This window comes from Gymnoscopelus microlampas (genome assembly GCF_963454915.1).
Source record: "Gymnoscopelus microlampas genome assembly, chromosome: 20".
NCBI classification, from domain to species: domain Eukaryota; kingdom Metazoa; phylum Chordata; class Actinopteri; order Myctophiformes; family Myctophidae; genus Gymnoscopelus; species Gymnoscopelus microlampas.
In genome coordinates, this window is record NC_139957.1 from 22,537,082 (window position 1) to 22,561,122 (window position 24,041).

The 24,041-nt window shown below is 42.0% G+C and overlaps 2 protein-coding genes across 2 annotated transcripts; one reads left to right on the forward strand and one right to left on the reverse strand.

Moving 5' to 3' along the window:
* Positions 1-69: 69 nt before the first annotated feature.
* On the reverse strand, positions 70-9,871 carry LOC311035842 (inositol-3-phosphate synthase 1-A-like). Its single transcript, XM_084044304.1, has 11 exons — positions 9,734-9,871; positions 8,706-8,828; positions 7,589-7,750; positions 6,528-6,657; positions 5,554-5,747; positions 4,797-4,946; positions 3,324-3,539; positions 2,845-3,009; positions 2,611-2,724; positions 1,010-1,227; positions 70-624 (listed from the first exon to the last, which is right to left on the reverse strand). The coding sequence occupies exons 2-11, from the start codon at positions 8,817-8,819 to the stop codon at positions 441-443; spliced, it is 1,647 nt and encodes a 548-aa protein (XP_083900430.1). The 5' UTR covers positions 8,820-8,828; positions 9,734-9,871; the 3' UTR covers positions 70-440.
* A 4,984-nt stretch (positions 9,872-14,855) lies between these two features.
* On the forward strand, positions 14,856-23,606 carry LOC311036546 (programmed cell death protein 10). Its single transcript, XM_084045289.1, has 8 exons — positions 14,856-14,972; positions 15,990-16,221; positions 16,479-16,532; positions 19,390-19,507; positions 19,756-19,882; positions 20,954-21,032; positions 21,710-21,792; positions 22,564-23,606. The coding sequence occupies exons 2-8, from the start codon at positions 16,132-16,134 to the stop codon at positions 22,643-22,645; spliced, it is 633 nt and encodes a 210-aa protein (XP_083901415.1). The 5' UTR covers positions 14,856-14,972; positions 15,990-16,131; the 3' UTR covers positions 22,646-23,606.
* Positions 23,607-24,041: the final 435 nt, after the last annotated feature.

The following is a 24,041-nucleotide window of genomic DNA, read 5'->3' on the forward strand; positions in this document are numbered from 1 at the left end:
AAATGCGCGCGCACCTGTGTGCTTGTGTAAAGCAAACTAGCAAGCAAGTACAAACAATTACAAAAAGTAATTAAGCAAATAAAGTTTATTATCAACTATAAATGCCATTGCTGATATCACAGAATATTCAAGTAGGCCTAGTTTAGACTAATGGTTTTTGCTTATTTGTTTTTTTCATATATGTTATAACTGCCTATCCTGTGCAAAAATATATCATTCTAATAAACTCAGACCAAGGCTTACTAAATATTTTTGTAACAGTCACTTATAGAAGACAACCAGAGACAGACAGACACAGACAGACAGACAGACTCAGTTGTCATGACATGCAGTACCACAATACTGCAGAACTTTAACTTTTGCCATGAGAGACGATACAATTGCAAAATGAAATTGTACTTTTGCGTTCTGTCAAGGGCAAGTAAGGTCATCTGCAGTGATTATACTTTTGTCGCCTCAATGACATGTACACCAACTCCATTCTCCTGAGGTAGATGGTAGCCGTTGCTGAGGGCCTTTTCTTTCTTGACACCATGGATGAGTTTGCTGTGATGAGGCAAGAAGCTTCTTTGCAGCTTGTGCTCAAGGTGCATGTTGCTCTGAGGGGGAAGTCCGAGGCATGCTCTGGAACCAACAAAAAGGAGGCAATCCGCATTATATGATGAGAAATTCAAACGTGTGTCACGTTAGACATGGTTCCTGAAATCATCTGTATCATCATCTTCTACCACTCTACCACATATAGTTTCCTACGTCTAGATTTGGACCCACATTAATCACCCCCTCTCTTCCCTTTATTGCCTGTCTCACTCGCTGTCTTCCCTAAACAAAGCAAAAATGCCAAAAACGTCATCTTAAAAAAGTTTTTATAATAACACAATAAAATAGATATTTAGATTTCTTTGGTTCACTGGTGGTCTATATACTGTAAGCAGCAGGGAAAAGCACTTATCCTATACAGTATGCATCTAGAGTAAACCCAGCACCCCACAGTAGTGCTGTCTCCAACCTCATTATGTTCTCTATGCAGGCTCTCTGACGGAAGAAAGCGTTGACCAACGGGGCCCCGGCGGGGACTAGGGGAGCCTTGCAGAGGAAGGAGAGCAGGGCCAGGACACTGTGGAAGGACTGGAAGTCCTCCTCCCCCTGGGGACGGATGGTGATCCGCTGACACAGCTCAGTCAGAATCACCAGGTCCAGAATGATTGGACTGGCTAGCAGTGAGTCCTTAGGACAAAAGGTACAGTAGTGAGTGAGTGTGAAAATGTGGCAGAACGTTTGAGAATGCAGTACATAAGGCAGTAAGATTGCCTTTAATATCACATTGAAAAGCATGTGAAATACAATAGGTTTGGTACTGAAACTAAGCCCTATTCATACAGGACTAACAATAACTGGGGACATCCAGTAATGTGTAATAAGTTGTTTGTCATTTTTGTGAAACTGCCATGTCTATAATTTGTCAAGTAAAAATTCCAACGGCAGTTACCTACTATAATTCTGTGCAGACAGAGGTCCCCTGATGATAATCAAAACAGCTAAAAAGTAATTTTAGCTGTAATTTGCCTTTTAATGTGCAGTTTCCTTCTTCCAGCATTTTAAATGGATGTAGTGGTGACATGTGTAGTGGTGACAAATTTCAGTGCACACTTCTCTCTTTTATGGATGCGCACCCGAGCAGGACCACCAAAAAAAGTTTTCCCCAGACTATGTGGTTATAAATAATCTCCTCAAATTAATGCTTAAAGTGCGGTTCACGGATAAACAATAAAAAAGACGATACCCAATCGGATGGGTGCTGGATCAAGACATACCTAATGAAGTTGAAACAGAATAATCTACACACCAAAAACCTCCAGTGGATTTTTTTTATATCTTCTAGACTAGAATGAGCAAAAAGGCTCTTCCCCAGACTTCTGTTTCATACAAAGAGTTGCCATCTTAAAACCCTATTCACACAGTGCTAGAATTACCTGGTGACCAATGGGAATTAGTAATAATTGTGGAGGTTATCTGCAATCTTAATCCTCTGCAAATGGACCATGTCTCTAATTTGTAAAGTAAATGTGAGTAAAACACAGTCTTCGCTTATCTCGTGCGAATGCACTGCACACAATTACGAGGTCCCCAGGTGATACTAGTCCTGTGTGAATAGGGCTTTGATACCCATAGTGCCTATTCCAAACCCACGCGATACAACACAGTTGTACATTGTCATAAGTAGTGGGGTTCACCTCATTCACTAATTAGTTTAATCATGTGTCAAATGCCTAGAATTGTCTTGCTCTTATGGCTCACCTACAGTATTACCTCACTCTGACAAAACAGTGGTACATTTAAGCACATTTCAGAATTGGCTTACTCCCATGTGAATGAGCTGCAAAAACGGAGGTCAGTGGGTAATTCCTCAATTATATGAGGTGCCCATATAAGTGCATTAGCAAGCAAGATTGGAAACTTGACTGAATATTATATATTATAACGGGATGGCACCAATGCATTCAAGTTGGAAATTCATCAGTAGTTTAAATGCTGTATGCACACATTTCACAGATACATACAAATGTACTTCTACATTCGTAGACGTGTGAACATTTAGTGACAACTAACCTCACAGGTGTTGTGCAGTACAATGGTGTTGGTCCCTCCCATCATGATTTCAGAGGTGTATTCATCCATGGCACGCTTGCTGTCTCCGACATAGGGGACATACTTAATCACCACCTGTAAACATTCCATTATCTGTTAGTTAGGCCGGTAGGTACTACCTACCTGCACCCCAAGTGCACACGCATGCACGCACGCACGCACACACATACATGAAGAAAGTGCGCAGAAACTCACACAGTGGTCAGGTTTCTCTCCAGGCTGGTACAAGATGGGGTTGGACTGAACCATGTCATCCACCACATTGCTCTTGGAGATCTCCTTGGAGCGGAACTGCAGCGGAGCCGAAAGGTTCTTCCCATCATTGTTGCCAAGGTGATTGTAACTCACAATGGAGGTAGGCTGTTGTGGAGACAGGAAACTCAAATCGTGGGGGGCGAGTTGCGATCGCTACAATATTAATTCATTTAATTGATAAGATAGGCTTACTGCTGTAATTTCATTTTCTAATAAATATTCATATATAAGGCCAGAAAAGTATGCTTTTATTTTGAGATATTCTTTATTTCCACTTTGAAATTGCACTATAAATAAAGAGTGGGGTCGCTAATACAATTCCCCCATAAAATGGGGTTGTGGTATAAAAAAGTTTGAGAACCCCTGCATTAGAAGCAGCGTAATTATCTGATACTAGTAGTCAGTAGATCTCCTCTCACCTTGATACCTGCGCTGACCAGGAAGTCCACCAACACTGACTTGATCTTTGTTTGACCGGACTTGAAGTCATCCCCACCAATGAACACCCCTCTCTGCACCGCCAGCTCCACAGCCCCAGGGACAAAGGTGTTCTGCGGGGACCCATTGATGTACGCGCAGCCCTCCAGTATACTGGCCACCGCGAACAGTGTGGAAGGAGAAACCTCTGCACCAGACTTTGAAGATATAAGGAAACAACCAGCGTTTATTCCTATTATTAAACTTATAATTGTGGCAGAACTTGACAACACCTGTCTGTCTCATTAGTTGAACACAGAGCAGAGAGACCACCAGGCATGCAAGGCGATATGTTTCTCCCAGGACAGTCTTTAGACTATCTCTGTAGCACAACTGTAGCATAGTCTGTGGTGATTATGTAAAGTTATGGGATTTGCCGAAGGTAATACACCTGAAAGACATCATCAGTGCTAACAACAGTACAGGTGTACTGCAGACTGGAGATAAAATAAAAACTAGCGTGAGAGCAAATCATAATTTCATTCTCCACCATCAGAGATTAGAAACAGACGACTATTTCAGGCCTGCAGGTTTTGAATTGTGTGTGTCAGTGTGTGTGTGTGTGTGTGTGTGTGTGTGTGTGTGGGTGTGTGTGTGTGTGTGTGTGTGTGTGTGTGTGTGTGCGTGCGTGCGTGCGTGCGTGCGTGCGTGCGTGCGTGCGTGCGTGCGTGCGTGCGTGTGCCCACAGTAAAGTGTTAGGAAGAGTAATCTTTTTATCCTTTAAGCTTTATTAATCACACAATGTGATGTAGGATTACTGGTTCCTAGAATTAGTTTGAGATTAAAGTAGAATGGGTAGCTCATAACCGCTAGGCATTGACATAATTTAGTCTTGTTTCCCATACAGATTACACCTGTAGCCCTTGAATGTATAGTAGAATGTCATGGGAAGAAAGCTTTTGCTTGTATAACTCTTGTATACACCTTTTGTTTGCTGATCTATTTTCTAGTACAGTGGAGAGAAATAGGAAAGTTGTGGGGAGCAAGGAAGTAACATATAACACAGGTCAAGAGCTAGATTTGATCTCCACCACCATGGAGACTGGGGTTTGATTCCTCCGCAGTGCCTCTCTCTGGCTTGGTTAGGCGTTCCAACAAACACAACTGGCCATGTTCGTGGGTGGGAGGCCAGCAGGGGAGGGGGGAGGGCTTACCACCCAGGCTAGCAACTTCTACAGGTTGGTCAATGGGCTTATTCAGCAGGGAGCGCAACTGGGTATAACAGAGATAGTGTGTTCCTCTGCATGCGCTATGCCCTCACTGTCAGGTGAAAAGAAGTGACAAGCGACTCCATGTGAATCAGAGGAGATGTGGTTGTCTACACTCTCCCCAGACCAACAGTAGGGGTTGGCTGGCAGTGAGACTATACAAAGATGGGGGGGGGGGGTATACAGTACGTATACTTTAGTGGTTACCTTAATGGCAGCCAACAGGTTCTGAGCTGTGTCATTGACCCCGGGGATGATGCTACAGAAGCGTTCGGTGTTGGCGGTCCACAAGACGATGACTTTGTCCACACTGCTTGACCGCCGGAAGTCTCTAATGTCATCTCTGATCTGTTCCATCTAGAGACGAAGAGGGAGTTAGAATGAACACCACACAAAGGAACATCATTTATTTTGCCTCTTTAATTACTCATCCTCAAATTCTCCTCTTATGGGAAAAAACATCTCCCTCAAACACATCTTGGTTGCGGGACTACATTAATAATGTAATTTCTGAAATTGGCATTAAATTTGCTGTCCATGGATCTGTTGAGAACCTAATAAACATTGGCAGCCTCTCATCTCTCACTTATTATTGAAACAATATGTGATTATATTTGAAATATTATAAATTGCTCTGGGATGTGTACATGCATCTGAATCCGTGTAGCTACTGTGGACACAGGGAGGCTATGTGTAGGTTCGAGGGTGTGGGTAATTTGTGCATCCTGGATTATAATTTATAACTGCAGGCAACGCTTGAGGTTGAGATAACATGATTATTTTTTATCTCCACCAGGCCGGAACGGCCGGGGGCGGGGATTGTTTTCGGTCCTGTGAGTCTGTCTGTCTGTCCATCTGCCTGTGAGCAGGTAATCTCGGGACCTGTAGATGGTAGGCTAGACCATCCGGCCATGGTGCGAAGTTACGCCGTTAAAACACTTGAGGCTTGAGGCTTGAGGCTAACCTGCTCAACCATGGTCCCTGTGAGCACATTGTCAGCTCGGCTCTCTTGGTTAGCAGCAATGAATTCTGGGATATAGATGGAAGCCCTGGGTCTCAGGCAGCACATGAGAGGACGGAGCTGCTCCTGCACTGACCAGTCAAGCACAGCAGCTCTCTCCATCGCACGACCCAGGTCCAACGATGAGATGTCCCATCCTAATAATAAAAATTAAAAAAAAATAAAAAACAATTAAAGCTACCCACCAGAAATTATTGTAACCAATTAAACCCGATCTACTTTGTTGACCGGTGTACCCCAGGGGCCTATATATGGCCCACTCCTTTTTTCCCTCTACACCAAATAAAATAGCTGATCTATATAAGCTCACAACGTGTCGCATTGCAACGTGTTGTGAGCTTGAAGATAAGCTATTTATGCTGTTGCTGATGTTTCATATCCATAAGAGTCAACCCGCCAGGATCATTTGTTTATTTTTGGAACACGGTTCTTATTTGATGCGATGTTAAACACGTCTATGGGAATTCAGAACGGGGGTGGAAAACCGCGAACCAGGTAGGATGTGTAAATGACGTCAGACTTCGGTGCTCTATTAAAAAAACTTTTAAGAAAGAGTGAAAATAGCAGATCTACAAGCTTGCAACACACTGTGAGCTTGCAATGTTCACTAGTTTGGGTACCAGGGAGACATCAAATTTCTCTTTTGGATCTTGAGCTAACGCGTTTGGGAACCACTGCTCTATGAGCTAATATTTCCCAACCCTTCTCCTAAGGAATGACCAACATTATGTAAAAAGACAACTCTGACCTCTTTGGCTGTCTAAGGGAGACTCTCTCTCTCTCTCTCTCTCTCTCTCTCTCTCTCTCTCTCTCTCTCTCTCTCTCTCTCTCACATATATCACCTCACCCACGTTGCCACTTATCATTTAACGGGTGAAAGGTCAGACTTCATGCTGGCTGTGTAGGATCACCCGTACCGTCAAAGGTGATGTCATCAGGGTGCACCATAGGCAGGAGGTCACGAAAGGGTACGTTGACCTCTCCCTCCAGCCCTGACCCCAGACAAACAGTAGACGCCTGCAGAAGTGAGCCAAAATAGTTTGCTCTCTAAAGAATGTGGAAGAATGGAAAGAAAAGGGAAAAGGTTACAATAATAACTACCACTCTACTCTCAGTTGAATCATCACCCATCATATGTTTATTATCATTTTAACAATTGATGCATATTTTATATCAAGGGGAAGACAAAGTTGAAGAAACCTGTGCAGAAAAAACATCTGTCAATTTAACACTCAGATTTAAGTGAACGCTGCATAGTTTACCATGTGAGACACAGAAGTAGTAACTGAGAAAGAGAAGTAACAATGGCCATTTAAGGTAAAGATGTGAAGACCTAGAGTCAATTAGGCTCCAAACGGTCTACTGGACCTGTCAGCATGTCAAAGATATTAATGAGATTTCTCCTCTCTGGCGCTGCAGGGTGGAATTCCCAAACAGTAGTCTATTAAATTATCATACCATATTAAACAACATGTAAAAAGTTAATTGATTTCAACAACTAAAAATGTAAGTGCACAGCAGAAGAAGCAAATGGAAAATTAAACTATTTAGTCAATAAGATATCAATCATTTCGCGACACCGATGGCCTATCGGTTGTTCCTGTGAAATACAGGTAATGTATTTCACAGGTAATGGGTACTTTGGCTGTTCAAAAATAGCAGATCTACAAGTTCGTAGCGCGGCACTCGGTGCTTGAACATCTTGAACATTTTTGCAAATCTTTGAATATATATATTTTTTCAAGCAAACATCTTTAACTCAAATCTTTGCTTCTGGGGGTCCCTGGAACAAAATATTTTGATATTGGGGTCCGATGGGGGTCTGTAGAATCGGAATCGGAACCTCAGGTCTTAATGGGTTAATAAATACTCAAAATGTTTTACTTAGTTACAGTACTCTGAAAAACAAATGTACTTAGTTACTGTCCAACACACACTGCTTGCATGTGTGTGTGTGTGTGTGTGTCTCTCCTCACACCTTTTCTCCAGTCTTGGTCCTCCAGGTGAGGCCCAGTCTGTTGGCCAGTACGGCAGCAGTGACTGTTGTCCCATTGTTCCCCCCCCAGCCCACCAGCATGACACCCAGTCGGGGCACATGGCGCTCTGTGTGGAATGTCACCTCGCTGGTGGTCGGGGTTATCTGAAACAAGAAGATTCAAATGTGAATCTCTGAGTGAGTGTGTGTGTGTGTGTGTGTGTGTGTGTGTGTGTGTGTGTGTGTGTGTGTGTGTGTGTGTGTGTGTGTGTGTGTGTGTGTGTGCGCGCGCGCACGCTCACATGTGTGAGAGTCCATAAATGCATGCATAGGCAGGGTTGCCAGATCCCTTGAAATAAGGAATCGTCCCTTATTTGGAAACTAAAAGACCCTTATTGAACACACGTTGTTCCTTATTTTGGGGAATTAATCAATGACACACATCTTACAAGCTCAAACAGCACATAGTAGCCTACCAGGGTTTCTCAAAGTGGGTGTTGTGACCACTTAAACCCTCTATACTTAGTAAAACGGGGTTGCACTATACTTTGTGCATTCTTTTTTGATCTACAGTACACCAAGTCTCCTTGTCAAAAATAGCCAATCGATCGGCTATTTTTGGCCAATGTTCCCCCCAGAATAGGGATGCTGGGGTTCAAGTGGTTAAATGTCAAGTATAAAGTTCAATCTGTCCTAATGGAAACTGATATTCTCTCAAGTTTTCCTCGTGAAAGGGTTTGTAACAATTCAGGGGTGCTGTGGATGAAAACATTATTTACAGGGAGACCTTTTTTTTTTTTTAGAACCGTGGACAGCTTTTTTCTATACTCTAAACACTAAAATCTCTTGTCTTGGCCAAAAATAGCCCATCTACGGTCAAGCACACAAGACATCGCAACACAACAGATCTGCTATTTTTGGCTAATTTTCACACCAGAATATGGATGCTGGGGTTCAAGTGGTTAACATAGGCTAATATACAAAAACTGTACATATATACAGTGAGATTTTATCTTTTTCTGGGTGTCCCTTATTTGAATTTCAGGTAGTTCGCAACCCTACATAGGCCCTAATATCTGTCTATTCATGCATGCCCACACTGACAGAAAATGTGACTTACTGTGATGTTGTTCCCATCTCGGTGTACCGCTGTAGTATGGTAGGAGTACTGAGCTTCAATGTGTGTGTCTGTGTATCTGACATTAGAACTGTTGATGTGAATGTTCTCTGACATGGCTGCAGTCTGCAAAGAGATAAAAAGAGGATTTAAAAACAGGTCAATGCACCAGTGGTCAGATCAACCTGACTGCAGTCAGAACAACCTGCAATTGTAATGTTGATTTAATTTCCATAATGTCGTGAAAAAATGGCAGCTTCCACACGTTAGTCATGGTATAGCCTACTGTGTAGGGCAGTCTGTGTATTCAGTAGGCTACATGCACTCTTCCAACAAATTATTCATGGTAAAAAAGAATATGGATTAAGAGGATGGTTATAGCGAATAGGCTATACACTAACCACTTCACTGCAATAGTGGAAAGAATACTCACATTCTTACTTAAGTAAAAGTATCAACACTGCATTGTAGAAATACTCTGTTAAAAGTAAAAATCCGAAATTAAAACTAGAAAGTAGCCTACTCATTGTGCAGAATGTCCCGTTCCACAAGTTTTCAAATGTATACAAATATTTTGACAATAGCAGATTGTCAGCTCACAATGTGTTGCATGGCGACGCATTGAGATCTTGTAGATCGGCTATTTTCAAATGGCCGAAATGTAGGCTATAAGGCTGATATAAGGTTATCTATGTCTTGTAATAATAATCAAAATCTATATAATCGTAGTGCAGTAAAAGTACAATATTTGCACCTGAGATTGAGTAAAAGTACCTACCAGAAAATTGGAAATACTCCAGTTAAGTGAAAAAGACCTCACAATTGTACTTATTATTATTAATTGTAATAAGTACAGTACTTGAGTAAATGTACTTAGTTACTTTACACCACTGCTGTGCTGTTGCATTACAACTAGGAATGTGTTCGTTAGACTGACGCCGGGAGGTAGTTAGATAGGCTATATATATATACTATTAAATAGTAGTTAAAGGTTTACACAAGAAACAAGTAAAACGAGAGTATTTGCTTACCCTTTCTTCTAAATGCAGCAAGATACACAATGTTCTCTAAATAAAGCTGATAATACCCGTAGGCCAACTCTTCGCAGAAAGTGTGCACTTGTTGTTCGTCCCCTGAGCCTCAGCATCTGAATAGAAAGCAATGAGGAGTGTTGCGCTGATCTTCCTCTACTCATATCCTGGTCCAAGGCTGAGAGAGGAGTGTCTTATTATAAGACAGTGGTTCTCCACCACTGGTCCGGGGACCACCAGTGGTCCTTGAGGGGGTTCCAAGTGGTCCCCAGCTAAATGGAGAGTTGGTAACCTATGCGCCCTTATTAGGTATATCTTTCTTCAGAGCGTAAAATGAAATGAAAATGTTTCATTTTACGCGAGTTAAATCATTGTTAAACATCTGCATTATACTTAATTAAATAATTGTTATGTTTGATCAACTTGTCTCTCCTATGGTGCAACATACAGCATGGAATTGTGGACAAAATCGTATCCTAATCCAACAATAACACAATATCCTGTATTTATTTAAAGTTTAGGGGTCTGAGATAGCCCCATTACGAACCTCTCACTCCGCTTATCAAATGGTGGTCCGTGGCTCAAATGTCGAATAAATAATGGATCTTGATATGAAAAGCTTGTAGGCTAGATTGGCTGTTTTCAAATGGGGCTTAAGCGCAAAAGGGCTTGAATATCCCCCCACTATTTGGGAGACACTATTGCGATCGACATGTCTATTTATTTATTTATTGTTCCCAACCGGCGCTGCAGATCAAGCACCCGACGTACCGTTTCCTATGACCGTTTCCCATTGTGTTGCGCAATCGTTGTTGTGTATTGGCTGCATGCTTGCATCTCGACGCAATGACCGTTCCCCCAACTGGCCATGTGCAGTAGGCTACTCTCTCATCTAGATCCATAATTTGTTAACATTTTATCAATCATTTAGCCGAGGCTAAATTAAGAAAAAGCAATGAGTTTTTTAGTGTCCTCCACAGCTCTGAAGTAGGACAATAATATTATGAATGTTGGGCCAAACTCTGCATACACTTGATATTAAGATTTAAATAAAGATGAATCATTAAGATTTAGGTCTACTTCTACAATTGAGATAATTTTACCCAAGTTCTATTTAATAAGGGAAGAATGCTCAGAGATGCAGATTCCACACCACAAATAGAAATGTGCCTGAGGACTTCATCAACCATTCAGAGTCTCTAATCTTCTGACTCATCAGTAAACAGACTTAACAGACATGCAGCCCAGAATTCTACATACCTCTGAACTGAGACAGAAAGGCACTTGACCCCATGCAAAAGTATGGTTTGTTTGTGCGGTATAGGGGGGCTTGTGTGTGTGTGTGTGTGTGTGTGTGTGTGTGTGTGTGTGTGTGTGTGTGTGTGTGTGTGCGTGTCGGGTGGGGGTGCGGGGGGGGTCAGGTGGTTGGGGTCAAATGCCTGGCTGGGGTGCTTTTTCCTACTGAACGATGGAAATGGTCAGACCACAACATGATGTGGTCCAACCCGTGTGGTCATGAAACAATGGTTGCAACAGCATAGCTTATCGTCCTAAAATGATGACCATTCTACTCTGTTTTATCCCACTATTTATGTAACCCATTTTTTTCACCCAGTGCCAATTGCCTTTGCTTGTAATCCTTCGCGCTACTCTCCCTCTGCCAACCTGGGGAGAGCCCCGAACTGAGCTCTGCTTCCTTCAATGCATGAGGAGTGAGCAGGCCGCTTCTTATCACCTGACGGGGGAGTTTCCCCAGCGTGGAAGGAACACGTTATCCCAACCAGTTCCTTTCCCCTCCATCAGGCGCCCCGGCTGACCAGGGGGAGGCAGTATATATAGAGACCAGGTATTACTGCATGTTTTTTTGTGAGGGTACCTACCCAAGGGGACATGGAGCCGGTCCACCCTATACGCACACTACGCAGGTTGCGTAGGGCCCCGCCTACCCGCGTCTTTCTTTTTTTTTTTCTTTCGTCTTTTTTTACCCGCGTCTTTTTTCGCCGCCGCCCGGGCCCCCTTTCCTGTATCCTGCTTAGGGCCCCTGTGGAGTCTAAACCGGCACAGGGGAGAACATGCAAACGCCGCACAGAAAGGGGTGGTTGTATTTTGTCTCCCTGCTCTTCTATTGAGACATTTAGATTGTGTCAAAGGTCATGTCTCACCTAGACACAGGATCTGACACGAATTTTTACCTGATGGTCAAGATTCATTATTTGTTATTTGTATTTGTTTCGTATTTTATTTTGTTTGTATTTGCAGTCAAACAGTTTTGAAGTTTTAACATAGGATTTGTCTTTGCAGTCAAACAGCTTTGGATTTTTTACATAGGTACCCAGTGGTCCTTGAGGGGGTTCCAGGGACTCTCCAGCAAAATTAGCAAATATAAGTTAGTTTAACAACTTTAACCCAAATATACAGGCCTACACAGAAAATGGCTTATCTACAAGCTCACAACACATTGCAATGCGGTGTGTTGTGAGCTTGTAGATCTGCTATTTTCAAATTCTAGATATTTATTTAATTATTTTTTTTACACAACACAAATCTTGTATGGGGGACCCAGTCCCTGGCACAAAATATTTTCAGATGGGGGTCCCTGGCTAAATAGGCTATACATATTGATTTGAGGGTCCTTGACACTAGCTATTAATACTCACTGTGGCCTGGGCCGTAGCATGATGGTCCAGGCACCTTAGTCTGCAATGCCACCCTGACAGCGGGTTTGACTCCTGTTCCCGACGACCTTTGCTGCGTGTCGCCCCTCCATCTCTCTCCCCATTTCCTGTCAGCCTACTTTCCCTATCCCTCTCTAAAATAAAGGCATAAAAATAATAAAAATAATACCCACTGTATATGTTATGTAAAAACCAACTGGGACTCCCCCCAGTTGTTTTTTTTGCCTCTGGGGTCACCATCTAATTTTTGGGCGGTGCCACCGCCCCTATATGTGAGGTTTGGACCCCCACCCATTGCACCCCCCCAACCCTGCGCTGTGATTGGCCACCATTGTACCCCCCTAACCCTACACCGTGATTGGCCACCATTGTACACTGGTTGACTCTATTCAGGACTGTGATTGGCTAGTGAAACACATGACACATGTGCAGTCATATAAATAGGACTGTGCACTTAAAAAAAACACATTTATGTTTTTTTTTAAGTGAATCACCCACTGTGATGACCACTGTGACCACACCGCCCACTTCACACTGGGTGTGATTTTTTGTTTAGAAACAGGAACTCGGTTTTACAGACTCCTCCTCTTTCTTAGTCCACTTCCGCCCGGGTGCTTCTGTTCTTTCTGTGTTTATTCCTATTAACAACAACACACATGTTTAAGGCACGCAGGCGCGCCGGCATGAAGGAAAAGGTCGGGGGACATTAGCTGGGGGACAACTTAGTTCCCCCATATATTGCTGCAGTAATCTGATCCCTGGTCAGTCAGTCTATCATAGCAGCACTTGTTTCTAGCAGCCCGACCCCCATGGGCATCTACTTCTTTAACAGGTACAGCCAGCATACAAAAAACAACTATGTGTTGTATTAGCTTGTCTGGCACCTATTTGATCTAGTTGAGAGAGCAACTGCACGTAGCCAGTCGGGGGAATGGTCATTGCGGCAAGAGGCAAGCATGCAGCCAATACACAACAACGATTGCGCAACACGTGGGAAACGAAATTTTGGGGGGACATTAATTCAGGCAGCTGACCCCCCCTCCGGACAGGTCCACGATACCTCCGAGATGAGGTCCCGCTGCCTTGGGCAGAGGTGAGTACGTCCAAATGCAGTGAAGATCATCTTTTTCGCAACATTGTATCCAAAAAGTAAAGGTAGTCCGAGACACCCGCAGATGTTTGCAATTTTTCCGGAAAGTTACATTTAACCGACAGGGTTGAAAAAAAAGTATTCAGCCTGTACTCAGCCTGTACCATGTTTTCCTATATTGTAGTCAAATCGGGAGCAGTACTGGCACCTGCCCTCAGGGGGTTCTTCCGGGTTGACACAGGGAGTCCGGGACCCCAAGAGGGTCCTCAGAGTTACTACAGGGGGTCCGTCAAATCTTTGTGTGATGGGGAACATTAGCCGAAAAATAGCCGATCTAGATCGGCTATTTTCTGAGAGTTGGTGTAGAGGCGAAAAGAGCAGACCAAGTACAGAGCCAAAGGCCAAGTTGACTAAATATTCCGGGTTTAAAAGGTTAACTGTCTGAAAATACACATTAGCATGATTCCAACATAATATGTTGGTCAGGGGTCACCACCAGGGCAGGAATTTCAGGGAGGCCACGAAGGCCATGGCCGTTATTGCCCCTCAGTTTGGTCTTGTGCCCCTCAAAAAATGGCATGCCCTGAGGGCCGAGGCCGCAGTGGCCTTAATGTCCCAGCTGACTGTGCCACTTTCTCCTCTGTCTCTTTCTTGTCAATATGTAGACACCAGAGTCTCTTTCTTGTCATGTAGACACCAGTGTCTTTTGAGATTCTGAATTCTTAACTCCCCTGAGTCCCCTTCTTTAAACCAATCCAGTGACTTTGATTGGTGCAGGCCTCAGATTGTAAATACCATTATTTATTTAATTTATGGACATTTCTCAAAATTAGATTTTTGCCACGGACATACAAAATAAGTGGTCAATAATATTACCAGACACCGTAGGCAGAGAATGGGGAAGGCTTATAGGATACAGTGGAGGATACAGTGTGGGCACAAAGGGACATCGATCTGGGCACCTCGATGTAAAATTGGCCAAAAATATATATTTGAAAAATGGTTTTAAGTAACGTAAAGTATACATGATGTGAACGTGCACGTTACTTCATTATCAGACTTAATGCATATCCTTCAACTTCTTGCAGGGGTCTTCAACGTGTTTCAGGCCAAGGACCCAGTAGAGAGAGCGATATATTATAAGTATATAACTCTATGAGAGAGAGAGATGAAGCAGGGACCCCCACTACATATTGTATAAAACTGTATTGCAGATTAAACGTTTTCAAAGACAGCTTCATAGACTTGTTTGACAAAGTATACATTATCCTTTCTATTGGAGTTGTTGGAGAGATTACGGAAAAGGCTGCCTCTTTGGAAACTCGTTGATTGGACGGCGAATCGTTGCGTCATGAGCGGAAGCTGTCGCCTAGGCTGGTGCTGAAAAACTTCCGCCTTCAATTGTAAAGAAAACACAGCAGCTAAAAGGCGATCGACGGCGTAAAACCCTACAATTTAACAAGTCACACCACAGGTAGATGCAGCGTGAGATTGCTCATGTGTTACTAGAGTGGCAGAATCGGCACCAAACCGTTTGCTGATCATGTTCTACGTGAACAGTCAATATAAACCTATACCTTCAAGGCTTCAACGTTAGTTAGCATGTAAGCTATGCTAAGAACTGGTAGCAGTATCATCCATCGGTCCCCGTCGGCCATAGGGCCTCTTATCTATTGAACCATTTATGTGATTTGGGTTATTATGTCGATATAAATGTTACCAAGCCTAATCATGTTGACGTTATAACAGCGTGCCATGTTGTCATAAACAATGCATTTGACATTTCACCAGCTACTTTGCTGGCAGGGAGGCAACGAATGCAAGCAAACTAACTGTTGCCTGTTTACTGAACATATTTTTCTTTTTGACTACTATAACTACTTGTTTATATGATGTTTTTGCATAGTATTGTATATTTGTCTGTCATTAAATGTTTCGATGAATTGAATACACAGGACCCCAATGGAAACAAGCCATAGTTCTTTCTTGGGTTTAATCCTGTTTGCATCCTTTCGTATAGAACTGTACTTTCTGTGTTTTTTTTTGTAAACTGTTGATTGATTGATTTATTGATTGATTGATTGAATACTGTATTAACGTTAAAGTACAGTTTTATACAAATTAAAAGGATGCTAAAAGGATTAAACCCAAGAAAGCACTATGGCTTGTTTCCATTGGGTCCTGTGTATTAAATTCATCAAAACATTTAATGACAGACAATTATACAATACAATGTAAAACCATCATATAAACGAGTAGTAATGAAAAAGAAAAATATGTACAGTAAACAGTTCCCAGTGTCCCAGCAACCATGGTCATGAAGTTCACAGCCGAATGGACCAATCATATGACTAGATCAATAGCTTATTCACAGCAGGGATGATGAGAAACGCCAACTGTTCTTAGCTTGCTGTAGGTGAAGTCTGAGAAAGACAGCTGACTATGCCGTTGATAAGTAAATGCCCCTGTTCTGGTCTCATCATTTCCCCAGGCTATCGTCACTCTGGGGCTTGTGGGGTTTACAGAGTGTGTGAGTGAGTGTGTGTGGGCGAGTGCATGTGTGAGTGTGTGTGAGAGAGTTGCTGTCTCCCTCCCCTGCACTTTTACACCGCCAAGCCGCTCCTCCCTGGAGGATGACAATGGAGGAGATGAAGAATGAAGCGGAGACAAGCTCCATGGTATCCATGACGCTCTACGCTGTGATGTACCCAGTTTTCAACGAGGTAACACTTTTAACATTGTCTGTGATCGCGTTTATTGCGACCACTTAATTTATGTGGGTAAATGCTCATTGTAGTTCATATTCATTATAATCCTAGTGACAGTTGTTTTGCAGGTAATAGCAATGCAGAGTGTGACAGGACTTTAATGCTTGAGAATGCGGTTTGCTTTTGTGTACACAGTACAGTGACAGTATATATGGAGATGTAAGTTGTTCAGTCTTTACCCTGACTGTGTGTGTGTCCTGTTTGTTTTTCAGCTGGAAAGGATCAACTTGTCAGCAGCTCAGACGCTTAGAGCAGCGTTCATAAAGGTAGGACTTCTGCCTGACATCCTAGACACTTAGTAATAGGCCACACGTTTAATGTTTTTGAGACTTACCACTGCACATATTCCCCGTCTTCAAAATCCAGTATCAGACATTGATTTATCACTTTGGCTTGAATCGGACAGATTGCATCAACTTGCTCCTTTTTTTCCCCCTCATGTCTGTTGCTTGACAGACATTTGAAATAATGAAACTATCACAGCCTTGGGCTTTTCACACCGTTCTTATCATAATCTTGTCTTGCGTTGACGTTGCTCCAGGTGTTAATGTTGGTGGCACCTTTGCAGCTATGGTTTACCGGTGCAATGGTAGACTTCACTTCCTTGTTTTGCACTAAGATGGTCGGCACTCTAAACTGAATCATTTCACTAGATTTTGTCAGATATTATTGCTATGGTTGGAAAAGACAGGAAAATTAGGTCCTCTTTAAAATATCTCTACACTGACTGCAGATATTAGACATTAGGCTAAGCATCCATGGACGCCTTTCTTTTGCTTGCCCCAGCAGTTGTGGGAAGTGTCTGTTTACAACAGCTATGTGACAGCTGATATAGACAGAGCGCTATGGGGTAAGATATATATGATAAAATTGGAATTGCATTTAATATAGTGATATACAGATTAATTAAAATATGCCTAGATGGGCTACAAGATTGAACTTTAACTTCTGATTGGGACATCCCTAGTTAGTCCATGTAAACATTTGAAGGCAGGTGATAAAGGCATTGATTAATTGCTATACGTTATGTAATGTATTATTGATACATCATGTAAGAGAGGAACATTTGTCATTAACCAAACCCAAGTGACAGGATGGCCCACCTGAGAGTGTAGAGATTTTCTTTTTGCTATGATACTCTTACATTTTTTGTTTGAATCCTGCTCACTCATTTCTCGACCATCCCCACTGCCTGCCGCCAAGCAGGTGTAATTCAGAACTGAATTACTTAGGAGCTGAGCTTTGCACATTCAAGCGACCTCGTCCATGCCAATCGCCGCAGACCCTAACGCAGATAACAAAAACAACAGCTGTGTCCTCTTGATCAATAATCTGACTCCCTTTTGCTGGAGAGAACAAATCCTATCATTCACCTGTGTCCAGTTATACCTCCCCCTATCTTCATCATTCGTTACCTAGTTACCCATCAATCTTCTGCATCTCAGCCAACTAATGACAAATTGTAATGCCATATTTATTTATATCGTTGCTGTCGGGCAGAATCTCCATATTTTAACTTTTTGTATTTTTTCGTAAATTAAAGGTAGAGTAAGTGATTTTCTTTGGTTAAAATACGTGTTAAATAGCTCTATATTCTGATAGTACTCATTACTATAGAGTGGTTGTTCAGTACTCATTGCTATAGAGCAGGGGTTCTGAAACTTTTTTATACCATAACCCCATTTTATGTGGGAAATTCTTTCGCGACCCGTACTTTATTTATAGTGCCTTTTATATGAATATTTAGTAGAAAATGAAATTACATCAGTGATTCCTGCTGATATCTAGGCCTATCTTATCAATGAAATGAATGAATAATAATTCCTGCTGATATCTAGGCCTATCTTATCAATGAAATGAATGAATAATATTGTAGTCAATCTATAAAAGCAGCGGAAGTGTTTCTGTACACACATTGAAGCCTATTTAGCCAAAATATGTTGGCAGAACCACCACGGAACCACAGAGTTTCTTATACAGCTCTGGACTTTGTCTTTTGTTATATTACAGTGTCACACAAATGTAACAAAAATAACCGATCTACAAGCTCAAAACGCATCGCATTGCGACACGTTTTGAGCTTGTTGATCAGCTTTTTTTTCAATTTGAATCCTGAGTGAATCCTGAGTGAATCCTGAGTGAAAAGTACCAGTTTTGTACATATGAGGTTTCCACAACGATGTCACAGAAGAAGAAAATGAATGGGTGTGTTTTTACAGTTTTATTATTAGGGCGCACACTGCCCTCTGGCTTTCCTAAATGTGTAATGCTGTAGGCGAAGAAAAACTTTTACAGGATGCTGCTACAGCAAACGTTTTGACTAGAACCAGGAAGGAAGCTCACATCACGACAGTTTTTTGAAAGGCCTTACATTGGCTTGCAAGACAGTTTTAGAATTGTCTTTTATTTTATTTTTGACATCCTTGCTGGACTCGCTCCAGAGTAAATCAATAACATGCTGCCAAGCAATGTTCCAGGTAGAGACCTCAGATCTGCTGACTCCCATTTTAAGTTAAGTTATCCGCTGTAGTAAGACTAAAAAATATTGGAGAGGCTGTTTTCAGCTCTTATGGACCCAGACTCTGGAACAGCCTCCCAGTGGAATCTCAGCAAAGCCAAATCAGATGCACCTCTTTAATCTTGCCTTTTACCCAGAAGCATTTTCTTATGTATTTGTGTTTATTTATTTAACCCCTTCTCTCTTATTCAAATTAGTGACTTTTCTTCAATGTTTTTAACTTTTATTGTCCTGTCATTATCCTATGCATTTTAATGTTTGAAATATGTGTGCGAGACACTGAATCTATTGATGGAAAAGGAATCAAATACAATTTTTGTAATGAGGTTTAGTGGTGTCATCTAAACATTCTTTGTTACATATTTTAAAATGAAAAGTTATTATTTTTACTGCTGGGTAAACACTAAGTATTTTCAAGATGTTTGGGTTCGGAATGTACAATCATTTGTCATTTTATGGTCTAAGTTAATGGCCTAACTTAATTGAATAATTATGCAAACAATAATGATAATAATAATTAAATGAGCTAAATGCGTAAAGATTGATTTATTGGTAGATTGACAATGGGATCGTTAAATGGTGAACGTGTGTGTGGACTTTGCCAGGCGGAGAGGGAAAACCCTGGTTTGACTCAAGACATCATCATTAAGATTCTGGAGAAGAAGAATGTCCAAATCAACTTCACTGAATCACTACTCCGCATGGCAGCCGATGACGTGGAAGGTGTGTGTGGGTGTGTGTTGCACTTGCATGTGTGGGTGTGTATGTGGCCGGGTGTGAGTTTGCACGTCAGTATTTTGTGCCTGCTTCTGTATCTTCTTTTGTCTGCAACCACATAAACAGTATTGTCTCCCAAAATTGGTTTAATGACACCAAAGCGCTGCTGTTTTGAGTTTCTCTACACCTGCATTCTGAATGATCTGGGTTCAGGAAATGCAGACTAAACACTTGAGTTGTCTGCAATCTCACAGAGTTCATGATCGACCGGCCTGAGCAGGAGTTCCAGGACCTGAATGAGAAGGCCAGAGCTCTTAAACACATTCTCAGCAAGATCCCTGACGAGATCAATGACAGAGTACGCTTCCTACAGACCATCAAGTGAGTGTGAACACCAGCAGTGGTAATGACGATAGTGGTGACATAAAATAAAAGCCTAATTCATGGACTGATACTTGTGCTATCATCATCATCATCACCTTTATTTATACTCGTCGGGAGTAAAGTTGAGAGGCAAGCCCTCATTTCCAATATAGCCGAGGTAGGCTGGTGTGCTATGACACTTTGGAAACACACTTTGTGCACTATTCTTTTGCCTAACGACTAACTTAAAAGTGCCTATCGGGCTTTTCAAACTAATACAGTAGCAGGCATGTTTCTCATGAAAGGTTAACATGCCTGATCATCTGTACTGGGGACGGGCCATATGGACAACTGCAAATAATATCGAAACATTCAAATACCAAAATGAGTAAGAAGACGAGATTGCTCTTAATCCGTGATCAAAGCATTACACATCAATGTTTGCCGGTAAACTATGTAGCATATCACAGTGTGACAGTCTGTCCAGGCTATGGGATCTACAGCCTGCCCTCCTCATTCTTGCTCATGCTTATGTCACTAGATAGATGAATAGGTGGATAGGGACATTTTGTCACCATGGAAGTTACAGCAGTCATACAAAAGACAAAAAGAACACATTCCTTTTATCACTTCCCTCACGTACTGTATGTAACCACCAGCACAGTGGCCTTGTGGTTAGAGTGTCCGGCCTGAGACTGGGAGGTCGGGGTTCGATCCGGCCGGGGCATACCAAATACTATAAAAATGGGAACCAAATGTCTCCCTGCTTTGCACTCAGCATCAAGGGTTGGATTGGGGGGGAGTCCCTGCAACACTAGCGTCATGTCCAGGGGGTGTACATGTACACAAAGCCGCCACACGCTACAGAAATAGGAGATAGGCTCCTGCCATATGGCTTGCCGAGCCCATGGAAATTGGAAAATAAAAGCTGGGTATGTGATGAAGGGTAATACCTCCTGTACAAACTCTGTGAGAGGATGGGTGAATGGTTAGCCAATATATTGGTGGTCTGGTAAACAATTTACCTGATTTATATATTGTATTTGAAGTCAGTGGTACTGTCTCTGATTGTTATGTTTTTTTCTGCAGAGACATAGCCAGTGCAATAAAGGAGCTCTTGGATACAGTCAACAATGTGTTTAAGAAATATCAGTACCAGAATCGCAGAGTGAGTAACGCACGCACGCACGCACACTGTAACAGTGTTGTCCATTAATTAGCTAGACTGTGGTGGTCCGCCATAGTCTCATAAGGAACTGATCTTGTTTTTCATCATTATCATAATCTATATATGAAATATGAACATTTCAAGATGTTAAATGATATTCTGAGATCCCCATCAAGTTATACATAGGTATTAGTGATGCGCGGGTCGGGTTTTTTCATGACCCGCCCCGCCCCGCCACGGAACGCAACCCGCCTCAACCCGCACCGCGAACCCATATATAAATCTATGGCTCAACCCGCCCCGCGACCCGCGATTTTTTTTTTATTCTGTAAAATTATGGTTAGAAAATAACCCCCAAGTGTATTCAAACAGTTTTTTTGTTATTATTCTTATTCTTATTAGGAATAAAGACAAAACAAGAGCATGTTATATATATATTTTTTTTTTGCGTGTGAGAGCGCGTGACCCGCTCACCCTCAGCCCGCATCATTTTCTCCGAAATTCTGACTTGACCCACCCGCGCCGCGGGTTGACCCGCGGGTCCCGCGGGTTACGGGTCAACCCGCGCATCACTAATAGGTATCTTATTTTGCTCTCAAAGTGCCATTGCATATGAACACCCATTGCATGCTTTGTATCTAAATGTTGACCCTGTATTTTGTTGTCTGCACACACAGGCCCTGGAGCACCAGAAAAAGGAGTTTGTGAAATACTCCAAAAGCTTCAGTGACACCCTTAAAACGTACTTCAAAGACGGAAAGTGAGTAGATCTCTGTCATTTTCTCTGTGGCAGAGTTTATTCTTCGGTTCACCTCTACAGTGCTTTATCATTCAGAAGTTGTTACTGCAGAAAATGATACACTAAACAAACAGCCATCTGCTTCTGTTTTGATAAGCTATGCTCTATGCTGCCAGGGAAATGGTTCAGTCCATGAAGCCAGTTATCATTCTTGTCTGAATGTCTGTCAGTGGCTTTTGTTGATATTTACAGCAGCGCCCCGTTTGTTTATTCATCTAGAGAGGCTTCATTCACAGAGTTGAAATGTTTGCATTTTAATATCCTGGGGGAAGGTTATACATGCCACATGTACTGACCAAAATGTCAGAGTCAGACAGACTTGTCTGTTAAGGGTTATACTCTTATAGGATGCTTCCTGCTGTGGCAGCTACGCAGAACAAGCATACATACACAGTAAATAACCAAGCAGCAATAAAAACTTAGATTTGCCGACTAAGAAGAACCAATGCAGGTTAGAGGAATAATTATATATACAATTAAAGTAATTTATGTTGGTTATTTTATTTTTTTGGGTACACAGTTAACTCTGTACACGCCCCCTATCCCTACTGTGTAGGGGGGAGCACTGGCTTTGAACGGGCCTTATTAGGCGGTAGAGTGTCCGTCTTGGAATCAGGGTGTTCCCGGTTCTATCGCTGACTCCACCTGGCTTCCTGTCAACTTGATCTGAATAACAGTGTGAGCTAGGTTTGTCTGAGGTACGACAAGTAATTATTTACTTTGTTTGTCCAGGGCGATAAATGTCTTCATCAGTGCAAACCGGCTCATCCATCAAACCAACCTCATACTGCAGACCTTCAAAACTGTGGCCTAGCCCTCGAAGACCACAACTCCATATTTCCCCCATCTGGGGAGCAACTTCTAGAATGGTGAATGGTTGAAGAGCGCCTGACCCATATATGTAAATTAGAGAGAGTTGATTTTAGGGTTGGGGTCGATTCCCATTCAATTCAGAGTCTAGATTCCAATTCAAGAGACTGAAAAGTGCCATTTGGTTGTTTTTTTTGTTCGATGAGGATTTTTCCAGTCTTGAAATGGAAGTGAATTGGCCCAAAGTCTTGTTGATTGATTTTTATTTGGACCGTTTTAATTTATAACCCTGGTCTTCTTTGGAGTAGGTGAGGCGAGGTGTTTATTATAAAACAATTGCCATTTTTCTAATATATACATGTTGATCATTTTACTTTTAACTTTTCAATCGTTTCACATCTGAGACTGCCGCATTTACCATGGACGCATCTCAGTAGTCTTAAGTTGGCTTCCTCTTTTCACCTGCTTTCAAAATGTATATCTCTGTTGTAACGCAGGGCAGAAAAAAAGCAATAGACACAATCCTCCGTTAGATAAGCTTTTGTCTGTTGGCATGTCACCTGCATGGCATTGCAGGTGAAGGAGGGAAGAGAGGAGAGGAAGCAACGTCAGGACATTTGAGATGCGGCACCCTGATTTCTTTTCTCTTTATCAGAAGACAGCCAAAAGACTTCCAGCACAGAGTGCGCCTTACTAAGTCTTGTAAATTCAAAAGGCTCATTTATACTTAGTCGCATTTTGACAAGTGTCGCTCGATAACAACACTTTTTATCAGTTGAGAATTTGTCTGTCCAGCGACACTTGTCGGAAAGCGTTTTGTGGCAAAGTACAAATTAGCTAAAACATTCCCTCCTCTCAGAGTGTGCAACTAGATGGAGTCAGTCCCTGCTGTTTGGGGAGAGAGAAATGAAAGTCCTGTATTTAACTGATATCTGGTTGCAAATGTTCAATAAATAGTTTCCAAATGATTATGTTTTCTCTAAATGTGTCCGAGTCCGATGTGTGGGATGGGTATGGGGTGTGAGTGTCATATGAGAGAGAGACTGAATTGTAGAGAAATGAGAATAAAGGTCTATGTGGTTTTATTTAACAAATTGGAAATGCATTTCCATAACACTATCTCAGGGGATAACTGTAGGACTTATGTAATACTTTTTAATAATTTGTTCAACTTGGATATTGAGTCTTATTGAATGTTTTCCAGCCATACCCACTTGTTTTCTTATTCATGAGTGAAAAGGTTGCAATATTTAGAGAGATCACGGAACAATCCTGCTTAAAAAGAAGGAAAAAAAAACAGATTCCAGGATGTGAAAATGCTGATGTTAAGATTGCGGTGTGCCCTTGGCCACTGCATCATTATGAGCTGACGAAAACAAAATGTAGGGACTTCCTTTCAG